This window comes from Gymnoscopelus microlampas, assembly GCF_963454915.1.
Source record: "Gymnoscopelus microlampas genome assembly, chromosome: 19".
NCBI classification, from domain to species: domain Eukaryota; kingdom Metazoa; phylum Chordata; class Actinopteri; order Myctophiformes; family Myctophidae; genus Gymnoscopelus; species Gymnoscopelus microlampas.
Window position 1 is genome coordinate 25,156,534 of NC_139956.1, and position 27,639 is coordinate 25,184,172.

Sequence of the window (27,639 nt, forward strand, 5' to 3'; positions counted from 1 at the left end):
TTATCACTTATTAATAGTGCTATTTATCACCAATTCCGTTCATTCCCTTCACTGTTACTTGTGCCAGTTGTGTTAAGTTCCTACTAAAAGTAGAAATAAATGTGTGTTTGTGTGTGTGAGTGTGTGTGTGTGTGTGTGTGTGTGTGTGTGTAGTATATACACTAAGGGCCCATATCAAATCACGATAAGTAGAAGACAACACGCACACCACTAGCTCTGTGTCTTTTGTGGTGCAGGCCAGGGAATCAAATCCCCCAAAGATCCAATTCCAAAGAAAAAAGTCAATTCCTGCACACACACACACACACACACACACACACACACACACACACACACACACACATATCACCTCTGTGTTGATTTATTAAAAGAGGTCGACGGTTCGGTCACAAGGACCTTTCTCAAGCCACCAGATCATCAGATGTGGTGTATCAGGTCACACAACATGAACTCTTGTATCAGTACTGTGAAATGGTCTATATGGTTCATGGAGTAACAAATCTCATGGGTCATCGGCAGAGCAGAACGCCATTTATATCTTTCATCACCTCTCATTCATTTCTCTCTGTGTGTGTGTCTCTCTCTATCCCTATGGTTCTCTCTTCTGTGTTCCATCATATCTCTCTCTCTATTCCACTATCCCTCTGGTTCTCTCTTCTGTGTTCCAACATCTCTCTCTCTCTCTCTCTCTCTCTCTCTCTCTCTCTCTCTCTCTATTCCACTATCCCTCTGGTTCTCTCTTCTGTGTTCCAACATCTATCTCTCTCTCTCTCTTCTGCAATCTCCCTATCTGTACCGCTATCTCTCTCTCTGTTCCATCATCCCTCTCTTTTCCACAATATCCCTTGTTCTCTCTCCCTCTGGTTCACTCTCTGTTCCACCATTTATCCCTCTCCTGTATGTCTCCTACCTCTGGTTCTCTCTCTCTGTTCCATCATCTCTCTCTCTCTCTGTTCCATCATCTCTCTCTCTCCTAATGTCTCCATCTCCCTCCACTTCTTTCTCTCACTCTCTCTCCTCCCCCTCTCTCTCTAGTTGTGAGCATTCTATCACTCCTCACTACTCGCTGGCCTCCCTCCTCCTCCATGCTATCCAACCCATTCTCTTCATCCTTCAGCACATTTCCAAGGTGGGAACCATCCGTCCTTGAAACAAGACACCTGTCTATGGACAGATGATAGCCAGGACCTCTCACCTTACACACACACACACACACACACACACACACACACACACACACACACACACACACACACACACACACACACACACACACACACACACACACACACACACACACACACACACACACACACACACACACAACTATGAATGCGTGTCACTTACTCTGTGACTTCTTCAGTGACCGTGTGTTCCACCTGGAGTCGGGAGTTGACCTCGATGAAGTAGTGTTTCCCGTGCTTGTCCACCAGGAACTCCACGGTGCCGGCGTTCTCATAGCCCACCTGTGGGGTGACACCAACATGGTCAACACACAGCTTAACACCAGTGTTAATTTTGTTGACTAAAAGTAAGAAACTAAGATTTTGATATTTAGTCGACTAAGACTAGACTAAGACTAAACGATTTCAGAAGACTAAAATAGGACTAAAACTAGATGGTGTGTTATTCAAAAGACTAAGACTAAATCAGAAGTTGCTTTCAAAATTAACACTGCTTAACACCACCACCCAAGGGACGGTTATAGCACCGCCATCAGGCCAATTAACCAAATAACCAATTAAGACCTGAGGCCGATTCTACAAATGCCTTCCAAATCAGTAGTTCTCACACAAAAAGAACAGATGTACAAGCTCGCAGCGCGGCACGAAGTGACGCGCTGTGAGCTTGTACATCTGTTATTTTTTTAATAGCCATCGCTAAAATCTAAAATGAAACAGAGGCTTTCCCGGTTTTAATGGGTTGAAAACATTTCTGTGCAAAACAGCCACTCAGCAACCTTCAGACAGATAAGTCTAGATCACATGACTACAGAGATAATATGTGACGATATAGCTGAGGTTTGGACAAAATCTGTAGGAGTGGTAGCAAAACATTTGTTTTTGCAAACATTGGCCTCATGAGGCCAACTAGAAAAATGTGGGGCAGAAGTTCCTCCTTGGCCTCCCAAGAGTCTGTGTGCAACGTTTAATGCTGATTGGTCCAGCAGTGTCAGAGTATAGCTGTTTACATACAAACGGACGGACAGAGAGACGGATATAAAACATAATCCACGCCTTTGGCCTTCCGGGCCTTGGCGGGGATAATAACGTAAAGCTCATACACAAATAAATCCTAATAGGGAGTATTATGAAAACTCCTCATGGAAAGTTAAAAAAAAAAAAAAAAACTCCTGTGGCCCAGCTGCATTAATATAGAAAAAGATTAATGAATATTAACACATTCGGTGGGAATACAACCATGGAGTGCCAAAACCGTATATACTGTATAAGGTTTTTGAAGAAGATTTTTTTTGTTATCTTTTTTTTTTTCAAAATTTTTTTTTTTTTCCTTCACAGCACCAGGAGGTATCATTTTCCGAAGATTTAGACTCCAATCCACTTCCTGGTTAACTTATGACTTCAAAAGCCTGTATCTCGGCTCCTAAAAAATGGTTAAAAATCCTGGCACTCAGTGTACTCTGTTTTAAAAAAAAACTGGCACACCATGTGTTAATAAAAAGACGGTATAGATAGACAACAGCATAAAGCGAGAGCCGTTTCCTGCTCCCTCTCAGACAGAGACTGTCTGATCAGATGCAACGTTGAATCCGTCCCAAGCAGTGATGGATGAGGTGTAGGTGTAGAAGGTGTTATGAGAAGAAGAGAAGGAGAAAAAAAAAAAGAGTAGAGCAGGATCCACAGAAAACCCATCAACATAAATGTGTTGCAATGCGCCACAATTCATCATTAGCATCCACACTCACTAATGTGTGTCGTCAGGGCTTGGAAGACATTTACATTTCATAAACAAGAGACACCTTCCAAGATTACCTGCCTCCATCCCCCCAATCCCCAACACAGCCCGCCGCGTTATTCCATAGTCAGTTCCTGCCAGTGTTGCCATGTCCGCTTGTTATAAGCGACTTTGGGCTGTGGATCGGCTATTTTCAAATAGCCGATGTTTATGGGTTTAAAGTGCTCATGTGGCCTAGTCACTTCTTTTGGGCATGTTTTCGTAGACCTGGTTGCTTATTTATGTCGCAAAATCTGGCAACACTGGTCATTTCCTGCTTTTATTCATACAGAACGCTAGCAGAAAGTCAGGACACTGAGACCCGGCCAACACTAGCATGGGTATTTTTGCTCTACATTCGGGCCTATCCTCCACATCCAGTCAAAGTGATAAATACCAGTACTGTTACATTTGGTCTCCATGTTATCTGTTACTTCTTTGTGGAAACTTAACTAGCAACTTACCCCACTTACAATATCAAGTAATTCTGATTATTTTTTCAGCAGCTCAAGATACTTCATTTATCACGTGGAATTCTATTTAACCCATTAAAACCGGGAAAGCATCCGTGTCATTTTATATTTTGGCTATTCAAAAATAGCAGATATACAAGCTCATAGCGCATCGCTTTGTGTCACACAATGAGCTTGTAGATTAGCTTTTTTTTTTTTTTTTAATCATTAACATTTTTGCTAATCTTTGAATATGCAGAGTACAAGGGAGTAAAGGGAACACAATATTTTGAGATTGGGGTCGGCGACCAAATACATATCAATTTTGGGGATCCTTGACATGAACATCTTTGAGAACCACTGATATAGCAACATAAGAATAACATTTAGAATCGGCCTCAGGTCTTAATGGGTTAATTACAGTATGTATCTGCATTCACGGTTCAACACTCAGCAAATATCACAGGGGGACAAACCTTCATACTACGTATACAAATGTATGCTTTCCATTAGTATGCTTTGCTGGCAGCCATAGTGAGAAGAAAGCTTCTCTCTGTTTGTTTACCGCAGAAGGAATGCTCTCTGCAGAGACCTCAGTAAACCATGTTAATTTTAAAAGAGATGAGCATCTCAAGCCCAGCTATGCATATTGAAAGCCCCAGATACACAGTGAAATCCGGTGTTAATCTAACTCAGAGAGTGCAAAAGGGCCTGTTTTTGCTAAATTGGCCTCCAGCACTAATAACCACCATCTTCAGAGAGTCTTTTGGCAAAACATAATTTGTGTGATATAGTTGTCTTAACAGATTTTATTTTAAATGCTTGGAACATTTTTATGACTCTGTTGCACTTGACTATATAACGTGGTTTAAAACCATCACTGGAACTCTTGCAAATGTACTATTGTGTCAGAAAGTCAACCTTTATATACAGTACTGTAAAACTAGATATAATTAAAAAAATCACACCCAGTGTGAAGTGGGCGGTGTGTGGTCATCACAACATGACTCACTTTAAAAAAAGGATAAATGACTTTTTTTAAAGTCCATACTGCTATTCATAGGGCTGCACATGTGTCATGTGTTTCGCTAGCCAATCACAGTCCTGAATTTGCAAAGTCAGCCAATCACATTACAGTTAGTGGTGATGACACTAGCTGTAATGTGATTGGCTGATATGAAAAAAGTATCGATTTGCATTAACAATGGAAGGGTTAGGGGGTACACAAATTTTTTGGTCGGTGTCCAAAACTCACTTATAGGGGGCGGCTACACCGCCCCAAAAATCACACCCAGTGTGAAGTGGGCGGTGTGTGGTCATCACAACATGACTCACTTTAAAAAAAGGATAAATGGCTTTTTTTAAAGTCCATACTGCTATTCACAGGGCTGCACATGTGTCATGTGTTTCGCTAGCCAATCACAGTCCTGAATTTGCAAAGTCAGCCAATCACATTACAGTTAGTGGTGATGACACTAGCTGTAATGTGATTGGTATGTGACTGATATGAAAAACGTATCGATTTGCACCAAAGACAATAAAAAATCCCACCCTGTGTGAAGAGAGTGGTGCCTTTGATGAGCCCCGTATTGATGTTGTCATCAATGTTTGTTTATTGGACATACATACATACATACGGACGGCCACACGGACAAAGTCAGATATAGGAGTGGTTGGCACCACTCAAAAAATTGTACACAATGCCTCCTGCTAGGCACTCGGCATCAAGGGTTGGATTGGGGATAAGTCCCTGTGACATACAGTACTGTACTAGCGTCATATCCAGGGGGTGTACTTGTACATCTAATCACCTCATGCTACAGAAACAAGACATAGGCTACTGACCTATGGGGTCACATGGCTCGCGAACTGAGCCATGTGACTCGGCCAGGCCAGGCTACTTACTTTTTACTTCACTTTTTTCTTAAAATCTTTTTACTGTTCAATAAAAAGAAAAAAAGTCAGATTTATGTGTGGTGGTAAAGTGTTAAAGTGGGGGAGGGGGGGGGGGTAAACAATTACAGACTTTTGTCTTGCAACTGGTCTCCTCTCCAGACAGCTTTACTCCCGATCTATGCACAAAACCCTCTGGCCCCCCAAGCCACCTGTAATGACTGGCCGGGTCAAACAACACTCGCAGAACATGGCAAACGCAATTTAGGCATTACATTAATTTTCCATGGTGTACAAGCAGTACAACCTGACACAGGACGACAAGAGCCTCAGTATGGCACACACAAATCTATTGTGCCGTTTTGAGATTTAAAGTTATACTTTCTTGACTGAAGCCTTTAGCAGGGGGGAATGCAAGTTCACTCTGAGTTTACTGTCCGCAGGCAAGATGCTCAAAGAGCAATTTAATCAGTTGTTTTCCACTTTTGTGACGAAGACTCTGGTCTCCAGGAGGGGATGAAGAACGGGAGAGAAATGCAGGTTTTAACTGTGGGAGCAGCCTGGCTGACACCCTACAGGCCTGCTTTGACTGCCAGAGTTTGGGGCGAAAAAGTCCTCAATGTCAAACACATTAAACAAGCAGAGGCAGAGAGTGAGAGAGCTTGGAGAATGAGAGAGAGAGAGGGAGACACACACACACACACACACACACACACACACACACACACACACACACACACACACACACACACACACACACACACACACACAGACAGAGACAGAATTGGAGAGCCTTAAGCTGATGAGCACTAATTATTATTAATCTGGCTGGCCTTGGTATTGAAACATAAGGTTGTAATGAAAACAATAGCTTTAAAAAGGGGATGAAAAACATGGCCATAATTATGTTGGTAAACTACACACATGCATTGGACACAGGGGCACATACTGTACATGTGCAAACGCACACACACTGGATGATACATCTAGACTTTTGCAACAAAGTGATATGTACTGTACACACTGAGGGTTGAACGCTACCTGTGGGCTGTATGGTAGCAGCATGGCACCCAAAGGAATCATTAAGGCAATGAACATTATGTGATGGGTTAGAACCCAACTATGTGTGTGTGCGTAGTCGATAGTGTGTGTGTTCGTGCATGCGTGCATGTATCTGCAAGCTATGGTTTCAGTTCAGTAATTTAGCACCTGCTCTCGGCTCATCATCTGGTCATTTTGCCTAGAAATAGTACAATTAGATTTGCCTCTCTCTCTCTCTCTTTCATCACAAACACATACACAATAACAGGGATATACCGTTCATGCACACTCAAGAAGATTGCTCATCGTGCGTGTGTTAATTTCCACTGTAACTATTATGTAATGATTATACAGTATGTGAACAACACACACTTAGACAAAGTGGTGACAGTTTGGTTCTGCAGGGAGAAATTAGACCCATTTTAGAGCATCTGTGCTTCTAGACACTGCACCGTGGAGACCCATTACCATCACACATGCAGGCATACATGAATGCATACATATACAGTATACTGTACGTACATACAGACAGACACACACACACAGGGAAAAGAAACACAACCACAAATGCACACATGGATAATAAACTGAAACTGAAAATTTAAAAGGTTAAAGAGATAGTTCACCCAAAGAATTACTTATTTTCTATCAATTACACCAGTGGCTCTCAAACTTTTTCATTCCAGGGACCCCCAAATTGACACTTATTAGCCCCACGGACCCCCATTAGAAAAGATAAGCCAGGGACCCCCCATAAGAGAAGATTTTTTACGGCTCTAGCAGTGATTCTCAACCATTTTAATTTCAAGGACCCCCAGTTTGACATGCATTAGGCTACGGACCCCCATTTAATGGCATTTATATCTCTGGGACCAGAGCCGCAGGAAGGGTGGTGCGAACGGTGCGGCCGCACCGGGCCCCGCGCTACGGGGGGCCTCGCAAAAAAACGGGAACATTTTTTTTTTAACATGACACCCAACATGACACCCAACTTAATGTTTTGAGGGCAAAAATAACCGCAAATAACCACCCAAAACTCGGATATATCCAACAGAAACCGCAAAAAAATCGCGCGCGCGCGCTTCGCGCGCGCGCGGGTACTCCACGCACGCACGCGCGCTGCGCGCGCGTGCATGCTCGCCAACTCCGCACCGGGCCCCGCATTTCTCCCAGACGGCTCTGTCTGGGACCCCAATTTATATTGTAAAATCAATGTTAATGTAACTCTGAGAGTGTACAAATGGAACCAAATGGACCCGTTAGGGTCCATTTGGTTCCATTTGTACACTCTCAGAGTTACAGACCCATAAGGGTCCATTTGGTTCCTATCCATCATTTAGCTGGGGACCCCCTGGAACCCCCTCAAGTACCCCTGGGGGTCCCTGGACCCCACTTTGAGAACCAATGCATTACACAACCCATGAAGCCTTGAGTTCATGGATATTTTTAGTTTTTGACGCATTCCTGAGCCAACAATTTGATGACCGACGGAGCCAAAGGAGACTCTGAGACTCCAGCCGGAAACTCAACTCAATTGATAGAAGATAAGTCATTTTTGGGGTGAACTACTCCTTTAACCACTTAACCCGTTAAGACCTGAGGCCGACCCATATTGTGTTTTTTTGTAAATTAATGCTACAGTACTACACCGTCACACAAAAGCATCACAAGTAGCAGATCCACAAGCTCAATGCAAAGCGACGCGTTTTGAGCTTGTAGATCTGCTATTTCTGATGCTTTTGTGTACGGTATAAGCCCTCCATATAATGATTAAAGATGAGTGGACGTTCAAAATTCTAAATAGCCCTGTGTGTGTGTGTGTGTGTGTGTGTGTGTGTGTGTGTGTGTGTGTGTGTGTGTGTGTGTGTGTGTGTGTGTGTGTGTGTGTGTGTGTGTGTGTCCTTTACAACCTGTGCAGAGCTCCTATTACCCAGCTGTTGAGATGACTAATATGAAAGCCATGACCTTACCAATAGCAGTGGGTAAGCAACACACACACATACACACACACACACACACACGCACACACACAAAGTGTATACACACCCACACACAAAGATGACAGGTGAAAAATCTGGCTCCATGCAGGGAAGGTTAAAAGAAAAGGGCTCAAGCTGAGATTCTGTGTGTGTGTGTGTGTGTGTGTGTGTGTGTGTGTGTGTGTGTGTGTGTGTGTGTGTGTGTGTGTGTGTGTGTGTGTGTGTGTGTGTGGTGCACTAGCTCCAGAACTTTCTGTGGCGATGACGAATACATTTAGCTGGCATTCAAGGCCTCACTGATAAACTACAACGCTATTACCAAACACAAGGTCTGTATAGTACAAACACACACCTCTCTTAATACACATACACACAAAGGAATGTTTCTGCCACTCAACACACACACATGTACTGTGCATAGGTGTGCACACAAGTCCATACCGCTCAATCACCCTGCTAACACGCTACACACAGCTAGACATTGAAATTGCAGACAGTGTAACAGATTGAGGAGCCACTGTAATACACCCACTGACAGAGCAATCAATGAGGTATGCATACTGGCATTGGAAAAGGTCGTCAGGATGATGCACACACGCGCACACAGCCACACACACACACACATGCAAAAACAATTGCCATGAAGGACAACTCCGCGCACACACACAAACACATTTATACCTGGTTGTGCCAATCTATAAACACACATGGCAGCACAACGCGCTGTGAACTTGTAGATCGGCACATTTTGGTGCGTGACAATGGCTGCACAAATAAGTATAGCTAAGGCATTACTGTTCTTTGAGTCGCATGTATTTGTGGGCGCAATGATTCATTATCTTATCAAGCCTCCTCTTTTGATACTGATTCATCCCACCATCCACAGCGAGCCGAGTCCACATCGCTCTGCCACCGTGACTGGGGTCCCCCAAGGCCAAGGGGTCCATCGTCGGCCCCCTCATTTTCTCCCTCTACACCACCAAATGTCTACGCCGAAAATAGCGGATCTACAATCTCACAGCTTATCCCAATGTGACATGTTGTGAACTTGTAGATTGCCTATTTTCACTGGATGTTCGCCGATGATGGTGCCCAGATTAGGGAGGTTGGGGTTTAAGTGGTTAACTAGAGTTGTTCCCATACCAGTATCGGAAACGGCGTCTCAATGATAGCTCATTTAGCATGTCTGAAGCTTAAATCAGGGGGGGGGTCCCCAGATTATTTCCTTAATGTGCAACACTGTTTTCTCACTCAGCAGTAAACAAACAGTAGTGTATACAGGGTATCTGCACATTTCTAAAGTGACTATTTAAGGATTTTTAATGTGCTTTTAAATAGTTCAAATAATCATATTGGAACTGGGTCCCCAGTTCAAATATGATTATTTTGGGGGCCGTAGCCTGAAATGTTTGAGGGCCACTGGCATAAATGAGTGTGAATGTGTGTATTATTTCTACAAATGATTGCATTTTGTATGCACCAGTATCAGATCTGTACTCTGGCTCGATGGATACGCGTGTTCAGGTATTGGAATCCCTATCAGGGAAGGAATATATGGTATCAGAACATTAAATGGACACTATATGGATCATGTGGGCTATTTATGATGCATCTTAAAAGCCAATAAATGGAACAAGTGCTGTGTCTCACCATCACTCTGCCTATTCCTCTGTTTTCTTCACTTGGTTGGTCCAAAAGGCACGCTGAGGCACCTTGATTCCTTTCTCATTGCCGTCTCCAACATTTTTAGTTTCTTTCTCTATCCTTCAGTGTTGACTAAGACTAAAAGATTAAGATTTTGATATTTAGTCGACTAAGACTAGACTAAGACTAAACCATTTCAGATGACTAAAATAGGACTAAAATTTAATTCAAAAGAATTTGCTGTCAAAATGAACACTTCTATCCTTTCACTTTTCTCTCTCAAAACGTCTCTCTTTCTCTCTCATCTGATATCTCTCCTGCTTGTCAGTTTCCCCATATTTCTCGCTCCATCTCTCCCCCCCCCCCGCTCTCTCTCACTCTTTCAACTCCCTGCCTAACTGTATCCATCTTATCGTTCCGTCTAGGCTGCTTTGTCCCTCCACCAATCAATCCCTGACCCCCTCTGCCGTCACAGTTGACCTCCAACCAGTCACGGAGCAGTGCATGCTGGGTCCCGAAATACTCTGGGGCAATATGGGTAATGTGGTTATACATGTGGCACTGCAGAGGGTGTCCGAGTGTGTGTGTGTGTGGCGTGCGCGTGTGTGTGTGTGTGTGTGTGTGTGTGTGTGTGTGTGTGTGTGTGTGTGTGTGTGTGTGTGTGTGTGTGTGTGTGTGTGTAAAAGACACAGCAGAGGTACCAAATCAATCACATGGTCGATGACATTGATCCGTTAAATGCCGATGTCAAGTCAACTCAGTGTGGGTGTGTGTGTGCGTGTGCGTGTGCGTGTGCGTGTGCGTGTGCGTGTGCGTGTGCGTGTGTGTGTGAGAGAGAGAGAGAGAAAGTGTGCGTAGCAGTGCATGCGGTCGATTGAGGCAGACATCCAGAAGTGCTGGACGCAGTTTCAATGATGGCTTCTGTGGAAGAATCTAATTGTTTCAAACACATAATCAATGACATAGTTGGGCAGAACACACTTTGTCTGCCTTCATGACACTTATGAGGACAAGTCATTGATTAAAAAGGGAGATTCGTGCTTCCAGCCTCGTCACTCATCAGTGGCTGAATTGTCATTTTGCTCTTTGCGAGTGAATAACTGTTTCTCCGAAAGGTGCCGTTTGTAGAACAGATAGTTTTTTTACAAACCATAAAAACTTCATGATCCATATTTTTTGGAGTGGAACATGAGCTCAACCTTGAGCGTAATAGCGTGATTATTCCGTTATTATTCATATTTCATGATCACGGAAAGCAAAAAGTGAATGAAAATACCATTGTTAGCACTGCTAGGTTACTTGTGGTGTCTGTGAGGCTCATTAAAAAACCTCACAGACACAATGCGAGGTTCGAACCGACTAGTATGACCTCGACACCTTTTGAACATCAGTAGAGCTTTAAGACTCATTCAATATTACATGCTGAGGGTCCAGGGTTATGCGTATCATCATGGAGGGGTCAAGAATTGCATGTTACGATATTATTAGCCGTTTATGCAGTATACCAGAGAAAGAAAGACCCTGATTCTCTGCTTTCTTTTCAATCCTCGACTCCCATTCCATCCATCCTCATCTCGCCACTGTTCTCACTGATCAATCCATTCTTTCCTTCTCTCTCTCTCTCCATTTCTCTCCTCCTAGTCCCAGTGGGATTGGAGTTAATCTGGTGCCAAGATTTGCAGTAATCTGATCCAATTCTCTTTCTCACACAGACTCACCTCACAATTCATTGCTCGCACACGCACACACACACACACACACACAACACCACATCCAATTAATCCATTCAATCCGGCAACGCAACTGTATCATTTTAGATCTCTTTTGGCTATTCAAAAATAGCAGATCTACAAGCTCGTAGCGCGGCACCGAGTGCCGCGCTAAGAGCTTGTAGATCTGCTATTTATTTGAAAAAGCGTGAAAATGTGTGCACATTTTTGCATATGTATTTTTTAAAGCGAACATTTGTAACTCCTTGCTTCTGGGGGGATCCCTGGAACAACATATTTTACAAATGTTCGCTTTAAAAAACATGTATATTCAAAGATTTGCACACATTTAGACGATTCTTCAAAAAAATAGCAGATCTACAAGCTCATAGCGCGGCACTCGGTGCCGCGATATGAGCTTGTATATCTGCTATTTTAGCCAAAGACATCTAAAATGACAGAGATGCGTTCCCGGTCATAATGGATTAAGTGGTACCACCTCTAATCTCTGCGTTGCAAAGGACTTCTCCGAAGCAATATCACACCCACACCAAGCAGTGAACCCGGACCTGAACGGGGGCACGTTCACAAATGCAGTCGAGACACGTGCATGCAACAAAACAAAAAAAGAACGCACACGTGATACAGTATGTGCACAACGCACGGAATGTGCATCTTGGCGTGCACGTACAGTACACACACACACACACACACACACACACACACACGTACCTGTTGTTGTACGTCATAATGAACGTGCACATCACCACACATGCACAGACAAAGGGGCACATGTGGTGCAAAAGGAATACATGCCAATAAGTGCAAACACAACACAGGAAACACACACACACACACACACACACACAAACAAACACGAACGCTCGAGGCACAGAAAACTCATACCTAATGAGAGCGCACCCCACACACACGCACGTGCACGCCGATATGCACCCACACGCTCATATGCATCCCGCTGTAATAGAAAAGCAGCTTGACTGGAATCCCTTCACCCCTTTTTACCTATTCATTTATTCATCCCTTCATTCCCACTCTCCTCTCAAGGATTAAAGTCCATTACTTTTCTCGTCCTCCTGCCTCCTCTCTCTCTCTCTCTCTCATACTCCATCCCTCTCTCTCTCTCTGTCTCTCTCTCTCTCCTATATTCCCACCATCTGTAGCCTTAGGGCCAGATTGGTACGTTACTGCTGAGTCTTCACTTAAAGTTACAATTTACACATACCAGCGGTGGAAAAAGCACTCACATTTTTTACTCGAGTAACAGTATCGATATTGAGACGAAATAAGTTGAAGTCTGGTAATCAAAATGTACTTGTGTAAAAGTACAAAAGTGTTGATATCAAAAAGTACTTAAAGTACCAAAAGTAGAAAGTACTCATTATGCAGATTGTCCCATTTCACAAGTTTTCAAATGTATAATGTATACAAATCTTTTGAGAATAGCAGATCTACAAGCTCACAATGCGTCGCATCGCGACGCATCGTGAGCTTGTAGATCGGCTATTCTCAAATGGCCGAAATGTATACAGGGCTGAAGTGGTTAATGTATGTTTTGTAATAATAATCTAAATCTGTAAAGTAACTAAAGTTGTCAAATAACTTTTGTGGAGTAAAAGTATAATATTTGCCTCACGGAGTAGAAGTAAAAGTGCTGAAAAATGGATATACTCCGGTAAAGTAAAAGTACCTCAGAATTGTACTTAACTACAGTACTTGAGTACATGTACTTAGTTACTTTACACCACTGCACATACCAGGTGCATTTTCGCTAAATTCTAAAATGACACAGATGCTTTCCCGGTTTTAATGGGTTTAATGGCCAGAGCCCTTTAGTCATGTACCTAACATGCAAGTCTTTCAATAATAACCACCAAGTCCCCGCTGATTCCGGCCTGAGACCAGTGTAGCCTCTCTGTGTCTGTGTCTCTACACTGTCCTATAAGTCCCTTCCATCCTAATCCCCCACAAGGATGCGTATAATCAGTGCTTCAACATTTACGTTCTTATTTGCTTCTTTGCTTCCTCAAAAAAACAACAAAAAAAAACGTTCACATCCACCGTTACTTTGGTCTCCTCCTTCCTTCCCCGTCCTTTATTATCTTGCCAAACTTTCTACATGACAGGTACGATGATACATTTCTTGTCCTTCACTCTGTTACAAGCCACCCCACCTCTTTTTCACCGTCATCAGATTAACCAATTAAGACCTGGAACGCATCTGTGTCATTTTTAGATTAGTTGAGCTAAAAAAGCATTATTTTACTTTGGCTATTCAAAAATAGCAGATATACAAGCTCATAGCGCGGCACCGAGTGCCGCGCTATGAGCTTGTATATCTGCTATTTTTGAAAAATCGTGAAAATCGTGTGCAAATCTTTGAATATATATATTTTTAAATAAAACATTTTTAACTCAAATCTTTGCTTCTGGGACTACCTGGAAGAACATATTTTGAGATGGGGGTCCGCGGCCAAATACATATCATTTTGGGGGTCCTCGACATGAAAAACATTGAGCACCACTGATATAGAAACGTACGTTTTTCAGAATGCTGTTGGGATTTAGGAGACATGTAGAATCGGCTTCAGGTCTTAATGGATTAACTATCCTGTCGTCGTGATGAAGCGTGGCTTTGTCAACGTAAGCAACAACAAACAAAAAAGTCCAGAAAGGACATTTTAAAAAAGGTGGGGAGGGAGAGGGAGAGATAGCGAGAGAGAGGAAGAATAACGGGAGAACGCTGAAGGCCTGAGATGGACAGATGGCGTAGGGAGGCAGAGGAACCCCTTCCTCCCCATGCCAGGGCGAGGGGGCGGAAAGGGGGGAAGAGACTAGGAAACCCCACGAGAAGAAGAGGGGCAAGCCAAATGAAACATCAGGAAGTGGTCGTGGAATGAAGCAGATGGCTTGATGAGAGGAGAGTGAGTGAGTGAGTGAGTGAGTGACTGAGTGACTGAGTGAGTCACTGAGTGAGTGACTGAGTGAGTCACTGAGTGAGTGACTGAGTGAGTCACTGAGTGAGTGACTGAGTGAGTCACTGAGTGAGTCACTGAGTGAGTGACTGAGTGAGTCACTGAGTGAGTGACTGAGTGAGTCACTGAGTGAGTTTGTCACTGAGTGACTGAGTGAGTCACTGAATGAGTGAGTCACTGAGTGACTGAGTGAGTCACTGAGTGACTGAGTGAGTCACTGAGTGACTGAGTCACTGAGTGACTGAGTGACTGAGTGAGTCACTGAGTGACTGAGTGAGTCACTGAGTGACTGAGTCACTGAGTGACTGAGTGAGTCACTGAGTGAGTCACTGAGTGAGTGAGTCACTGAGTGACTGAGTGAGTCACTGAGTGAGTGACTGAGTGAGTCACTGAGTGACTGAGTGAGTCACTGAGTGACTGAGTGAGTCACTGACTACTGACTGAGTCACTGACTGACTGACTGACTGAGAGACAGAGAAAAGATAGATGCAAGAATTCCAAGAGATCAATTAGGATGAAAATGTAAACGCATGAAGACGCTTACAGACTCGTAGCACGTGAACGACAGAGGCAGACGGCAGTATGAATGAACAAGAAAACAAAGGAGTGCAAACTCACTCACGACGGATGAAGGAGAGGAGGAGAGAAAGAGATGAGAGTAGGAGGAGGGCTCAGGAGGGATGAGAGAACACATTTCTCTTATCCCTCTGACAAACGTGCGCCTGCACGAACACACACACACACACAAAGTACTATGTACTTTGTCTTCCCTGCTGAAAAGCACACACGTGCGTTCACGCAGAGCTACTGCATTGTGTGCCCTCTGGTGTCACACACTACCTGCAGTAAAACTAAATACACACTGCTGCGCATGTGCGTGCGCCAGTGGTGTGAAAAGTGCTTTCATTTTTTACTTAAGTAAAAGTATCATGTAGATACTTGCAGAAATACCCTGTTACAAGTAAGAAGTCCGGAATTCAAAATGTACTTGAGTGAAAGTACAAAAGTATTGGTATCAAAATGTGCAAAGTAGAAAGTACTCATTATGCAGAATGTCCCATTTCTTACGTTTTCAAATGTATACATTGTATAGAGATCTATTGAAAATAGCTGATCTACAAGCTCACACTGCGTCGCGATGCGACACATTGTGAGCATGTAGATCGGCTATTTTCAAATGGCCAAAATGCATATAGGGTTGAAGTGGTTAATGTATGTTTTGTAATAATAATCAAAATCTACAAAGTAACTAGTAACCTAAGTTCTCAAATAATTGTAGTGGAGTAAAAGTACAATATTTGCCTCTGAGATGTAGTGGAGTAGAAGTAAAAGTATTGGAAATTGTAAATGTTCCAGTAAAGTAAAAAAAATACCTCAAAATTGTATTTAGTAAGGTACTTGAGTAAATGCACTTAGTTACGTTACACCACTGGTGTGCACACACACACACACAAGCACATGCCCTGAGGTGGTATGCTGTGCTTCAAAGAGGGAACACAGTCCCCTGGGACAACTCTGTGTTGCTGGGCTGCCGAGGTTGCTGTGAGTGGATGGAGGAATGGAAGTGTGGCAGATGGAGAGAAAAGTACGAGATGAGTATGGATGGAGAGAAGGTGGTGTAGAAATACAACGGGTAGAGAGGAAATTCCACAGTCCACATTGTTTGGAATCAAGACGAGTGACTATTCTGCTGGGTATTCCATGCCACAACTTTGTTGTGTGACATTGTTCCACCCATGTAAGAACAACTTGCTGCAGAGTTCTTTTCCTAACACGTCCCATACCAGTTATTGGAGGCTCATGCAGAGCTTGTGTGGTCACTGAGGCTTTAACCCATTAAGACCGGGAAAGCGTCATTTTTAAGATTGATTTGGCTATTCAAAAATAGCAGATGCACAAGCTCATAGCGCGGCACCGAGTGCCGCGCTATGAGCTTGTAGATCTGCCATTTTAGAAAAATCTTGAACATTTGTGCAAATCTTTGAATACGTATATATTTTTAAACATTTTAACACAAATCTTTGCTTCTGGACGTCCCTGGAATAAAATATTTTACAAATGTTCGTTTTAAAACATATATATTCAAAGATTTGCACAAAATTGTGTGTTTTCTTTTTATTTTACTTTTTTGTAATTCTTTTCATTTTATTTGTCTTTGAATGTCAATCCCAAAGTAGGGACACCAGGGGTTGGCGTGGTTAATGGCCACACTGCTCCATTGGAGCAGTGTAAGACTGGTTGTACAGGGCAGCTCCCAGGTGTGAATGTGTGTTAACTGTATGACTGTGAAGCGTGTTAACTGTATGACTGTGAAGCGGCACGTTGATGAAAAAGAGCATTTATATCTCATCCTAACTGTTGAGGAGCAGTGGGCATATTAACGCAGCACCCGGCCAGCATTTCGGGTCTTGCTCAAGGACATAGAGTAGACTGGGTGGAACGGGGGATGAACCAGGGACCTTTCGTTTCCCAGGCAGCCTCTCTCTCCACTCAGCTATGGCCGCCCAGAGCGCTGAAGCTTGAATTTCTTTAAAAATGTCCTAATTTCACATTGATCCAAGTTGATTAAAGCACTTGCTTCCTAATAAATAAGTCAGGTCAGCCCCTTAAGGGGCTGTGTGCAAAGAAAGTGTTATTTTTTTATCTCTCTCTCTGTCTCATGGCAGAGCGCTGTGAATATACAACATATGTTGGCCGAGAGCTCTTCTAAAGTGGACAGATCACTAATTGTTGCCAAGTTTGATTGTCCCGTAATCTGTGTTATTAGTGCAATTAGCCTAACCAAAATAACAGTAAACATGAATGCCAGGATCCGAATCCTTGCGACTGTTCTAGCGGTAGATCTCAATGAAATCCTGCTGTCAAGAGAAGGGGTACACAGAAGCCTCTCCTCTTCCATATTTGTTGATCTTTTAAAGATGGAGTGCCATGATATTTTTCAACCCTAAAACCTGATCATAAGGTATTATTATTATGTAAGGATTTTTTTCCAAAAAAAAAGTGTACAGAAATTGTTAAAAAAAATGTTTTTATGTGGACACGCCTCCAGTTCATTAAGTATGCCTGGTTCTCACCTTAGCACCTCCTCCACCACCTTAGCACCACCCACCTGTCCTAGTCCCTCCTCCTCCTCATGCCCACACCTGTTGTGTTATGATAATGAGGGGGAGGGTATGTTTTTGGGGGCTCTGTGATGTCACTATGCCCCTGTTTTTGGATTGGCACGTTTGACTCTCAAGGTTTCAGCCTCCAGGAAAAAACTCCAAATAGTCAGAGAAGACATGAAACACCATAAAACCACCAGCGGGGGCCTTAATGAAGTTCTATCAACCTCATAGACACATGAAAAACAGACAAAGTGCAAAACCATGGCACCACCTCTTTAAGACCTGCCTGTGATTGGCCAGTCGGAAGAAGAAAAAAAAACTGACACTGATGACGATACTCTACAAAATGTTGAACTATTTTACTTGAGGCGCCCAGACGACAAAAACAGTAGCCTGAAATGAGCATGAAAATGCGGACGCATCTTTACCATAGAAATGCATGGTAGAAAGGTGCTGGCAGCTCAGAAAACTCTATTTGTGGACACGCGGTCCCTAAGATAGCTGCTGTGGAACAGAACATCAGTGTGGAAACACACTTTAAACACTGACACCTAAAGTGTGTAAGCAGCAAACACAAAGGCAGACAGAATCCCATAAGAAACTAAATCTCAAACCCGGGAGAGGGAGGGTGGGGGGGGGGGGGACTGAGCAGAAACCCCATTGCCATGGCAACCCCAGCTGTCATACTTTATGACACAAAGGAGCACTGTTTCCACAGCGACACGGTGTGTGTGTGTGTGTGTGTGTGTGTGTGTGTGTGTGTGTGTGTGTGTGTGTGTGTGTGTGTGTGTGTGTGTGTGTGTGTTTGTTTGTCTAGGCCGCTGCAGTCTTCATAAGTGTGACATCTGATACTTGCTACATTTTCACTTTCAATTGACTCAAACTTCAAAGCCCCGACCACCATATTCTCTATTCTGACATCCATCTTCCCTCCCTCCATCTTCATATCTGTCCAGACACGGTCGGTGGTCTAAGAAAACTCAAACATCCGATGTTGGGGCTGTTTAAACCATTAAGAACTGAGGCTGATTCTAAAAATGTCTTCTAAATCCACCCCCATCCATGACGTTAAGAGTATAAAAATGTTAAAAATGTTCACTTTAAAAAACAAATATATATATATTCAAACATTTGCACACATTTTCATGATTTGCCAAAGTATAAAATATGGTTAAAGTGGTTAAAAGATTGTGATGTAAAATGACACGGATGCTATCCCTGTTTTAATGGGTTAATAATAGCTCAATGACAGCTGACATTTGTTTGTTGAAACAAAAATGTTTTGTTTTATGAGCTGGGGTGCAGGTGGGGTGGGGGGGGGGGGGGGGGGGGGGGGTATTAAGTACGGTAAACAAAGAAAAGGGACAGATGCTGTAAATCAGCCCGTTTTTTACTTCCACACAGCAAGTGTTTTGAAAACTGGGTGAGACTGCACGGCAAAGTTTATGAAAAAAAACAGCATATCATAATAATACGTATATATTAAATGAAATGAAAGATGGCATGTTCCTTTTAATGTCAAGAAATGGCAGACCTTATTTTCCATTTTCATTGCGAGTACTACTGTACATCAGAAGCTCCTATATATATATATCGGGTGTAAAGTTAAGTGCACATGGGGGGTGCATACAGTACATCAACCTGCATGGAGTATAAGCCAGGAATGAATGGAATAGAAGACGGAACAAGGAGCTGAAAGGCTCTTTTTACCTACTGTACTGTTCCCAGTCCTCTCACTCCTTTAAGATTTCCCTCAATTATCTTTTTTCCCCACAAACCTTCACTCGCTCTCCCTCAATGTGCTCCGTCAATATATACGGCCCCATAACATTTTTACAAGTCTTGTTCCGTCTATTTCTCGAGCAATTACCGCATAGACATTCTCTCCGTCTTGTCTTTAGCCCGTTAAAACCGGAAGAGCGCCCGTGTCGCTTAAGATGTTTCTTTGCGTCGGCTATTCAAAAACAGCAGATCTACAAGCTCACTTGTACGAGCTTGCACATCGGCTATTCTTTTATGTTTTTTGAAAGATTCTTGAAAAGTGTGATAACTACTGATTTAGAAGGCATTTGTAGAATCGGCCTCAGGTCTTAACCCATTCAATCCGGGAACGCATCTCTGTCATTTTAGATTTATTTGGCTATTAAAAAATAGCAGATCTACAAGCTCATAGCGCGGCACCAAGTGCCGCGCTATGAGCTTGTAGATCTGCTATTTTTGAAAAATCGTGAAAATTTGTGCAAAACTTTGAATATATATTTTTTAAAGCAAACGTTTGCACTCAAATCTTTGCTTCTTGGGGGTCCCTGGAACTAAATATTTTTGAGATGGGGCTCCGCGGACAAATACATATAATTTCGAGGGTCCTTGACAATTATGAAAAAGTTTGAGAACCACTGATATTATAGCAGCATTAGTGTTTCAGAAAACTGTTAGGATTTAGAAGACATTTGTAGATGCGTTCCCGGACTGAATGGGTTAACGTGTTAGTCATCTCTATAAAGTCTCTCAGCTCTCCATGTCTCTCTCTCGCTATGCGTCACTCCATCACTCACGCTGCCGCCACTAAGCACTTTACAAGAGAGTGGTGGTGGTGGTACCCGTGTCGCTGTACTGATAACGTATAAAGCAGTGGTTCTCAAACTTTTTCATGTCAAGGACCCCCAAATTGACACTTATTAGCCCGCGGACCCCCATTTGAAAAGATATGCCAAGGACCCCCATAAGGGAAGATTTTTACGGCTCTATAGCAGTGATTTTCAAGCATTTTAATTTCTTGGACCCCCAGTTTGACATGCATTAGGCTACGGACCCCCATCTAATGGCATTTCTATCTCTTGGACCCCAATTTATATCGTAAAATCTATGTCAATTTAACTCTGAGAGTGTGCAAATGGAACCAAATGGACCCGGTAGGGTCCATTTGGTTCCATTTGCACACTCTCAGAGTTACAGACCCATAAGGGTCCATTTGGTTCCTAACTACCATTTAGCTGGGGACCCCCTGGAACTCGCTCAAGGACCCCTGGGAGTCCCCGGACCCCACTTTGAGAACCAACGGTATAAAGGTTCCTGGTTGTGCGGTGCAAACTACAGCTTGCTGAAAAGGTTAGTGAGAAAAGGTGGTTCACATGTAAGGAGATTACAATGATCCGATTAAATACAGACAAAAGCACAACAATTAAATATAACAGTTATTGTAAATGGTTATTTATAACTAATGAAGGGATGTGGTATATTATAAATAATGGAGAGATGTGTTATATTAAACAAATAAACAGTAAGTACTTAGTAATAAATACTCCCAGTCAAAGTGGCTCTGATCAAGCAAGATCCTTATCGGGGCGCCCGCTGGCCTAGTGGTCCAGGCGCATACCACATATAGGCTCCAATGCCTCGAATCCCGATCCCGACGACCTTTGCTGCATGTCATTTGCTGCATGTCATGTCTCTCTCCCTTCAGAAATAGCAATGTGTCAAGTTGCAAACTTGTAGATCTACTATTTTCACAGAATGTTCACCGGAGAATAGGGATGCTAGGGTTCAAGTGGTTAGTTTCAACTACCAAAGGGTTCTGAGGCTAACATAGCTGCTCCCACTGAGGAAGACACTTCAATTCCTTATATAATACCACCTGCTCTTCTACTTTTGCTCCATTTACGGTAAATTGAAAACGTGTCAGCCCAAAGGTTTGCCTTGGCTTAATGACACCACCAGAGCCCTGTGGAGGGAGTGCAGAATAAGCTTCAAATTGCCTTTGAAATTTTGACAAACAATCTTCAAATATCCGTAAGGAGGCAGTGTGAGCAAAATAATTCTCTGACCTAATTTCCAACAACTCTCACAAATCCCAAGGTCCTATTCAGTACCATAAATTCTGTCATCTATCCTGCCCCCAGTACCAGCTTAGATGTCTCCTACTAAGTGAGAAGAATTTTCATTGGAAAAGTTGAGTACATTGAATAATCACCAAACACGCACACGCACACACACACACACACACACACACACACACACACACACACACACACACACACACACACACACACCTGTGACCTAGCTCACAATTGGACTGCTTCCAAACCATTGCCCTACCCTCCCAATGATTGTTGAAACCTGCAACGTGCCCCTTTGACATTGTCCCCAATGCCCTTCTGAAGGATGTCATTGACAGAGCCAGTCCCAGCATCCTCTCCATTATCAACAACTCCCTGGCAACTGGTACCGTTCCAACCTTTTTCAAGCATGCAGTGGTTCATCCCCTCCTGAAAATATAATTAGACCCTACCCTGCCTAGTAACTACAGAGCTATTTCTTAACTTCAGTTGCTGACGAAGGTTCTCGAAAAGATTAGTCTTAGTCACTTGCTGCCATACGTACACCAAAACAACATCTAAAGACTTGTCAGGGTTTCTGTCAGGTCACAGCACAGAATCGGCCTTGTTGAATATGTACAAAGACCTGCTCCTCTCTTTTGACTGTTGATTTTGTCATCGCAATTTATTCTTGACCTCTGCACGGTGTTCGATAGGGTGAGCCATTTCAATCGACCATCTCCAGTATGGGGTTGGTGCTGATGGCACTGGCTTCTCCATCAACACAGCATTTTTCCTGTACATAAAGCACAAAAAGATCCTATCATATCATGTATACTACTGTTTGAGTGGGAATGCAGAAAAGATCAGTTGGACGAACTTGCTGAAGCTGGTGACAAAGAGGCTGGAGGTTTGTTTTGTCCAGTAATGAATATGGAAGATGATTGCTCACATACTAAGGATGACAGACGGGAAAAAAAGGGAAAAGAAGACTACATGGAGGCGCACCGTTGAGAAAGAAAGACAAGAATCATGGTCTGAAGTGAGGACTGCAGCAGCTGACCGTGAAAAGTTGGAAGCACTCTGAAGGCCTTTTGTGCAACGAGGCACGAAGTGGATGCGGTAGGTAACAGGTAACGAGCATCTATCTATTCAAGCCTTCCCTGTGAGGGCACTACACGACAAACTTGAGTGGGTCTTGCTGAGAAGAGTTCCAGTCAGTGTGGGGTTACAGTAACCCAGGAGTGAAAAGCAGCACAGCTGCTTTCCACCTCAGAAGTCCCTGCACTCTCAGTGAGATCGACCCTCTTTGATGAATGCACTAATGACACAGAAATCACTACACGCAGCCCCCCCCCCAAACAGAACTAAAAAAGGTATATTATCTACTCCATAATGTATCGGAGCAGTGGACAGACATTTTCCATGAGGACTGTGAGTTTCTTGAATGTTAACTCACTCATGAATGGTGTGAAAGATTCTTCCTCAGTGTATCAACCATGAATGCTATTAGTTAAATTTGAATTCATATGACCATCTCATGAATCTGGTAAACCCTAACCCCAATATGACTCTCTCTGCCTCTCTCTCTCTCTCTCTCTGTCTGTCTGTCCTTCTTTCCTTTCGGTCTCCCTCTCTACGTCCCATCTCTCTCTCTCCCGATGTCTCTCTCAATGTGCTGATTGTCTGTCTCTCGTTCAATGTCTCTCGAAACATTATGAGCTTGTTGAATGTTGACTGAAGTGATGAGAGAAGTGCATACAGCTGTGTAATGACCAAAGACCCCCCCCCCACCCCAACACACACGCTGGCACACAAAGGCACGGGGGCATACTCAGACACACATATGCACAGATTGCACACAGTGCCAAAAAACAACAATACCGGGTCTGCATACACAAGCACAAAGAACATGTGGCGACAAGCCAGATCGGATGGGTACGTATAAACACGTACATTACAGTTCATTCTCAGTGGAGAGTTCAGGAAGTTAAGAGGGGAAAAATAGAATTTGTCCTCATTTTTGTTCTCTCCCCCCCTCCCTCTCCCTCTCTCGGCATATGAAGTACTTAGGACAGAAATGGGTGTTTGCCTCCATATGACTGTGTCAGTGCGTGGACACGTGTCACAGCTCATGTGTTATAGTTACAGCAGTCCAAGGTCCAAGTACACGCGCATCCAAGCGGGAATTTAAACAGGTGCAGGGTAGAAAAGAAGAAGATAGAATATCCTCACACTGTTCTTGATGCTCCCGAAGGGACGTTTATTTAGTACGTTTCGACCCGCCATCAGTTAGAGTACACCTGTGTGACTGTGAGTGTGCAATGGCTGTGTGTGTGTGCGTGTGCGTGTGTGTGTGCGCGCGCTGTGTGTCAGACACCCACACTGCAGCAATTTGACACAGCCTGAAGCCTGATTTATACTTGGTTGCTCATTATGTCTCACGCCGAAAATAGCAGATATACAAGCGCACATCGCGTTGCAGCACGATGTATTGCGAGCTTGTAGATCTGCTAGTTTCGGTGCGAGAACTAAGTATAATAACTCCGGTGTAAGTGTGTGAGAGAAAGAGAGACAGTCAGAGAGAGAGAGAGAGAATATATACCAGACAAAATAAAGCAGGGGTGTTAGCGTGTGGTTTTGTCGAGCAAAATGACAGACTATGTGCATACCTGGATAATATCTGAAGTGAATGATGGGTGATTGCATGTCAGAATCTCCGTAGCGACTCACATTCTACATCCAATCAGTGATCACATAATTAGTCAATCACACATTTAGACCCGGTTCACCCTTCAAATTGAGAGCATATGACCTACTTAAACTGTAACCTTGCGTCACCAGCCTTTCTACCATGGAGGAAAGCCTGGTATTCATTCTAAAAACTGAGCCGTGTGCCGTGTAATAAAGAATGTTTCTTTATTATATATATGCATTTGCTAAACAAAACCTCATATTTATTTGTCAAAATGGGCAAGGAACTAAAACTTCCAGACATTCACCAGTAGAGTGGTTAGTCATGTGGTATAATCCCTACTTAATTATTCAGGAATGTGAATTCGCACCTGATCCTGATGGCCCATCACTGGGACTTGGCCCATTCGAACCCGTGTCCCTCAAGTTCAAATGTGATTGGTTGTATGACTCTTAGGCACCATATTTAAATGTCACTTGAATGTTGCTCTGCATATACCCTGATGAAGGCACTTGTGCCGAAACGTTGGTAATTTTTGACTCTGCGTCCTATAGTAAATTGGCACTTTGGTTATAACGGTGTGTGCGGCCACTTTTTGTCTTTTGACAAATTCACCTTTAGTCTGTACTTGGTACCCTCCTTCGATCCTCACACGGACGCCTCTTGTACACATAGAATCGCCACATATCCATAGGCACACGTGCCTATGCATATGTATCTCTCCCACACACACACACACAGACAGTGAGAGACTCACATTGCAGATGCATAATTAATTGTGCCAATTGCTCATACGCAACTCAATAACATTCGTAATTCAAATAGCCGATGTCAACGAATGCAGCTAAAAAAAAGAAAGAAAGGCGAGAGAAAGACGGAGAAAGAGACAAAGAGAGAGGACGGAAGGAGAGCGAGAAAGAGAGAGAGAAAGACTGGAGACAATTATTGATGGTGAACAAAGTAACACATACGGCGCACAAACACACACAAAATCTCTGACACACACACCAACAATACTATGCGGTACAGTGCAGGCACGGCAGCAACAATACAAGATGTTGGAGTGAGTGAGTGACTGGCTGTGTAAACAAGTACTGCATACTCTACGATACAAAACGGAGATCAATTAACCGAGAGTGTGATGGTGGGGGAAAGACGAGGAGAGAGAGACCTTCTCTCCCACTGACTCTCTCTCTCTGTCCCCTTTCCGTTCTACTTTTTACCGTCTATCCTGCTTTCTTTCCCCCTCTCTATTCATTTGTCCTTTCAGTGGAAGGGAGGCAATTTTCAATTTCATTACGCACTCATAGCTGCATCCAAAATGACTAATGTAGTGGACAAGGTTTTTTCACTCAATGCTCACTGTGTGTGCGTGCGTGCATCATGTGCTGCAAGTGGATGTGTGTTTTTTTCATTCAGACAAAAGCCTGGCCAAAAGAAAACAACTTTTTGACTATTTAATTTCCCCCAAGGCAAATCTTAAACCCCATCTCTCTCTCTCTCTCTCCTTTCCTGTGGTAAAAGGAAAGGGTAGTTCCTCCGACTCGAACTGGCAACCAGACTTAGATTTAGAGTTCTGGTTAACCTATTAAGACCTGGAACTGTGTCATTTTTAGATTTGAGCTAAAAGCATTATTTTACACTTTGGGCTATTCAAAAATAGCAGATCTACAAGCTCATAGCGCGGCACCGAGTGCCGCGCTACGAGCTTGTAGATCTGCTATTTTTGAAAAATCGTGAAAATGTGGGCAAATCTTTGAATTATATATATTTTAAAGCGAACATTTGTAACTCAAATCTTTGCTTCTGGGGGGGCCCTGGAAAAAAAGTATTTTGATGGGGGTCCGCGGCCAAATACATATCATTTTGGGGGTCCTTGACATGAAAAAGATTTAGAACCACTGATATAGAAACATACGTTTTTCAGAAAACTGTTGGGATTTAGGAGACATGTAGAATCGGCTTCAGGTCTCAATGGGTTAATAACCATAAAGCAGTTTAACAACACTGGGACGGAATGGCTCCTGCTGTACTAATGCAGAAAGGAGTGTGCGGACGGTCAAGTCATATCCTCCCATTTAGGCAGGCAAGTGGCGCATCTGTGCCGGATGATGATGATTATGAGTTATCAACCAATTAGAAGCCCCTCAATTGGCTATACATGGACCAATCATGAGCCCATCAGCGAAGGCAGGTGCAGAAGATAATACAAGAGGTGGCAGAAGCTTATTATCCCGAGTGTTATTTTAACACCCATAAGGGTCCATTTCTACACTCTCAAGAGTTAACGTGACACTCAGGTGTGCACCTGGTGTTGTGATTAACCCATTAAGGCCTGAGGTTCCGATTCTACAAATGTCTTCTAAATCCTATAACAGTTTTCTGAAAAACGTATGTTGTTATATCAGTGTTTCTGAAACTTTTTCATGTCAAGGACCTCCAAAATTGTATTGTAATTGTATTGCATTGTATAAATTGTATTTGGGCTGCGGACCACCTTCTCAAAATATTATGTTCCAGGGACCCCCAGCAGATTTTTCATAAATAGCAGATCTACAAGCTCATAGCTCATAGTGCGGCACTCGATGCCACACTATGAGCATGTAAATCTGCTATTTTTGAACAGCCAAAGTATAAAATAATGGTTTAAGTGGTTGCACAGATGCGTTCCCGGTCTTAATGGGTTAATGGCGTGCTATAAAGCCTGAGTTATACTTGGTTGAGCACAGGCGGCAAGGGAGAGCTCTTGACATGGAAGCTAACGCGGAAGAAGGAAATTACCTGCAGTTCCCGTTAGTGATGACACTATTTCACCTCCTGCTGGCAGCAGAAGCAATTACACTTCCATTCCAAGTGAACAAGGTTTTGGCTGGACTTTACACTTGTATTACCTAAGTAAACATTTTCATGAATGTTTTCAATCTTTAGTTTAAAGTCTTTTTCTAAAATTAATGATAAAGAAAGGTATGTTTCTAGGGCTTCTACCGAGTGAAGAACTGCCCTCGCTGCGGTGGCAGCCAATAGCAGTCGTTTTCGGTTTATTTTCGGGACCGGAAGTTCCAAGTTGAATTCGATGAAAAAACGGGTCTGTAGAAACAAATGGGTCACGTGACGGTTCCCTTCGCTTCGTCCATATTCTTTGCAGTCTATGGCTGCATATCATGTTGTGTACCGAAAATTGTGCGACACCAGCAGGCATCTAAATGTGAATCACCCTTAAAAAGGTGAATGTGGAGAACCATGTTCTCCCTCTCTCCCTCCCTCCCTCTCTCCCTCTCTCTTCTTCATCCTCCCATCTCTAATTTCAGAGAGCACAGTTAGCTCAAGTTATCCTCAGCTGGCGGAAACAATCAATA

At 43.2% G+C, this 27,639-nt stretch overlaps 1 protein-coding gene across 1 annotated transcript in view; it reads right to left on the minus strand.

Moving 5' to 3' along the window:
• Nucleotides 1–27,639, minus strand: part of LOC311034334 (pyruvate carboxylase, mitochondrial-like) — a 454,227-nt gene that overhangs the window by 364,417 nt on the left and 62,171 nt on the right. Inside the window, exon 10 of the mRNA XM_084042211.1 lies at nt 1,348–1,466. Coding sequence (XP_083898337.1) covers nt 1,348–1,466 — 119 coding nt within the window. The remainder of the gene's footprint in view (nt 1–1,347; nt 1,467–27,639) is intronic.